Source organism: Carlito syrichta, unplaced genomic scaffold (genome assembly GCF_000164805.1).
Source record: "Carlito syrichta isolate Samal-C Ts95f unplaced genomic scaffold, Tarsius_syrichta-2.0.1 Scaffold305719, whole genome shotgun sequence".
NCBI lineage: Eukaryota > Metazoa > Chordata > Mammalia > Primates > Tarsiidae > Carlito > Carlito syrichta.
In genome coordinates, this window is record NW_007249815.1 from 1271214 (window position 1) to 1274131 (window position 2918).

At 38.9% G+C, this 2918-nt stretch overlaps 1 protein-coding gene across 1 annotated transcript; it reads left to right on the forward strand.

Annotated features, from left to right (window-relative positions):
- The first annotated feature begins 280 nt into the window (after positions 1 to 280).
- Positions 281 to 970, forward strand: LOC103264774 (dolichyl-diphosphooligosaccharide--protein glycosyltransferase subunit DAD1). Its single transcript, XM_008062477.2, has one exon. The coding sequence runs from the start codon at positions 340 to 342 to the stop codon at positions 679 to 681; it is 342 nt and encodes a 113-aa protein (XP_008060668.1). The 5' UTR covers positions 281 to 339; the 3' UTR covers positions 682 to 970.
- Positions 971 to 2918: the final 1948 nt, after the last annotated feature.

The window sequence follows — 2918 nt, forward strand, 5'->3', positions numbered from 1 at the left end:
ACCTATAATCACAGCACTTTTGGGAGGCCAAGGTGGAAGGATTGCTTGAGCCCAGGAGTTTGAGACCAGCCTAGGCAACATAGTGAGCTCTTGTCTCTATCAAAAAAAAAAAAATGTTAGCTGGGTGTGGTGGTGTATGCTGGTAATCCCAGCTACTCAGGAAGCTGAGGCAGAAAGATCACCTGAACCCAGGAAGTCATGATCAGCCATGATCATGCCACTGCTCTCCAGTCTGGGTGACAGAGTGAGACTTTGACTCAAAAAAAAAAAAAAAGGTGTGGTCGTCGAGTCTTCTAGGAGTTTGGGGAACGCCGGCCCGAGTACCCCGAGTGTGTAGTCATGTCGGCGTCGGTAGTGTCGGTTATCTCGCGGTTCTTAGAAGAGTACTTGAGCTCCACTCCGCAGCGTCTGAAGTTGCTGGACGCGTACCTCCTGTATATACTGCTGACCGGGGCGCTGCAGTTCGGTTACTGTCTCCTCGTGGGGACCTTCCCCTTCAACTCTTTCCTCTCGGGCTTCATCTCATGTGTGGGGAGTTTCATCCTAGCGGTTTGCCTGAGAATACAGATCAATCCACAGAACAAAGCGGATTTCCAAGGCATCTCTCCAGAGCGAGCCTTTGCTGATTTTCTCTTTGCCAGCACCATCTTGCACCTTGTTGTCATGAACTTTGTTGGCTGAATCATTCCCATATGCTTAATTGAGGAGTAGGAGACTGGAAGAATGTTCATTTTTTTATTTTCCTGGATAAGAGTTCTTGAGATGGCAGCCTGTTGGACATGTGCTTCAAGATTTGTACTTCTACGAACTCCGATTTGGCATGCAGTTGGAGAGCCCAGAGAAGTTTCTATCAGAACAACTTTGTAATGAACACTTATTAATCTGACTTCTGCTTTCCATAAGTGTAACCTTTTGCCCTCCAAATTAAAAAACTCCCTGCCACAAAAAAAAAAAAAAAAAAAAAAGGAAAAGAAAGAAAGAAAAGAACTGGAATGAAAAGAAACGTTATCTTGTGGATTCTTAAACACTTTCATTCTTAAAATTCTAAATGGCCTAATTTCTGACATTATTCCTTCTACTTCAGAAAATAAAAATAATAACAATCTAGACACTTTCATGGAATCATTAATTTGTTTTGAAAAAATGCATAGATGTCTCAAGAACAGATAATGATCTTCAGATACAGATTGACCTAAATTCAAATTTTAGTGGAAAATATTTTCTAAATATTCAGGAGCATACACATTTTGCATTTATATGTGGATTTGAATCATCTGATTTTAAAGCAGCTTACCAGTCATCAGGACTTGTAAGAACAATGATGAGGGAGTCACTTTATCAGTTCTTGTCTAAAGGGTATCATCAAAAGGTCACTTTTAAGAACAAAGTCAAGAACTTCCCTAAAGATATTTCAGTATCTACATCAAAGGGAAAAAACTGCTTATAAATTCCTCAATCCATAATTTTTTTAGTTCACATCCATCAGGTTCAGACAAATCATTTTTGACTCGACACATAACTGTGCTACTTAAGGCCTGAGTTCCTATCTTTTTTCTCTGTGCTCTAAGCATCTTGTCTGTGCCTAGCTTCAACGTTTAATAAAAACCTAAATGAATGACTGAAAGAATTATCTGTCAAAGTGCAACCACTTAATAGCGTCATGACTTGGCCAATTATTTAACCAAAGGCTCAGTTCTGTCATCTTCCAAATTTGCAATGTTACTCCCTACTTGATAGGGTTGTCGAGAAAATTAAATGTTTAGCACATCATAAAGACTAGCAAATGTTATTATTGTTGTTTTTAATGAATGGTGTGATTCTGATTAGAGGTAGATTCAGAAGCAGTGATCTCCAATCAGGAGACAGTCAATCTGGGAAAAGTTTCTAGAAATCAGTAAAATGGTTTATTCATATTGAAAAAACCATAGGCAGGAAAACTCATAGGCAAGATGGCAGGTTTTAAATATGACTTGACTGAGGTAAGCAGGAAAAATCTTATGCCCAAAGACATCCACACATGCTTTTTGCTATGAAATCTTAGTATTTTGCTTATTTATTATTATTGCCTAGTAATGGGTTAATCCTTTTATATTAGTAGGCAAAAGACATGTTAGAAATGCTTTAAGGGTAGCTTTAGAAATAAATTTTTTCACTTAAAAACAAGCCTCAGATCCTAGGTCTGTTATCATTTTTCAAGTTTCAAAACATTTTTTTCAAGCATCATTTAATGAGCATATGAAATTTCACAGATGGTAATGTTAGTGATAGATGGGTATTTTTAAAAATACTTGAACCAGATATGGTGACTCACACCTGTAATCCCAGCACTTTGGGAGGCTGAGGAAGGAGGATTGCTTGAACCCAGGAGTTTGAGACCAGCATGGCAGCACAGGAGATCCCATTTCTTAAAAAGCAAAACAAAACAAAACAAAACCCGTTGACAAGAGAAGTTTTTTCTTTCCTTCTTTCCTTCCTTTTCCTCCCTCCCCCCACTACCAGTTCCTCCCTCCCTCCCTCCCTCCCTTCTTCCTTCCTTCCTTCCTTCCTTCCTTCCTTCCTTCCTTCCTTCCTTCCTTTCTCTCTCTCTCTCTCTCTCTCTCTCTCTCTCTCTCTATCTCTCTCTCTTTCTTTCTTTCTCTCTTTCTGACACTGTCTAGGCCTGTTGCTCAGGCTATAGTGCAGTAGTGTGCTCATAGCTCACTGAAGCCTTGAACTCCTGGGCTCAAGCAAGAGAAACCACCTCTATGTTAAATGTATTATATTTTCCTTCCTCATACTATCTCAGTTTTTCCTGAAAAATATCCTGAAAACATCTCGGATAAAAAAATGTTTGACTCAATAATGGTTACCCAACAACATTAATGTATGTAATGCTACTGGATAGTATACTAAAATAGAGTTGAAATGATCAATTTTAT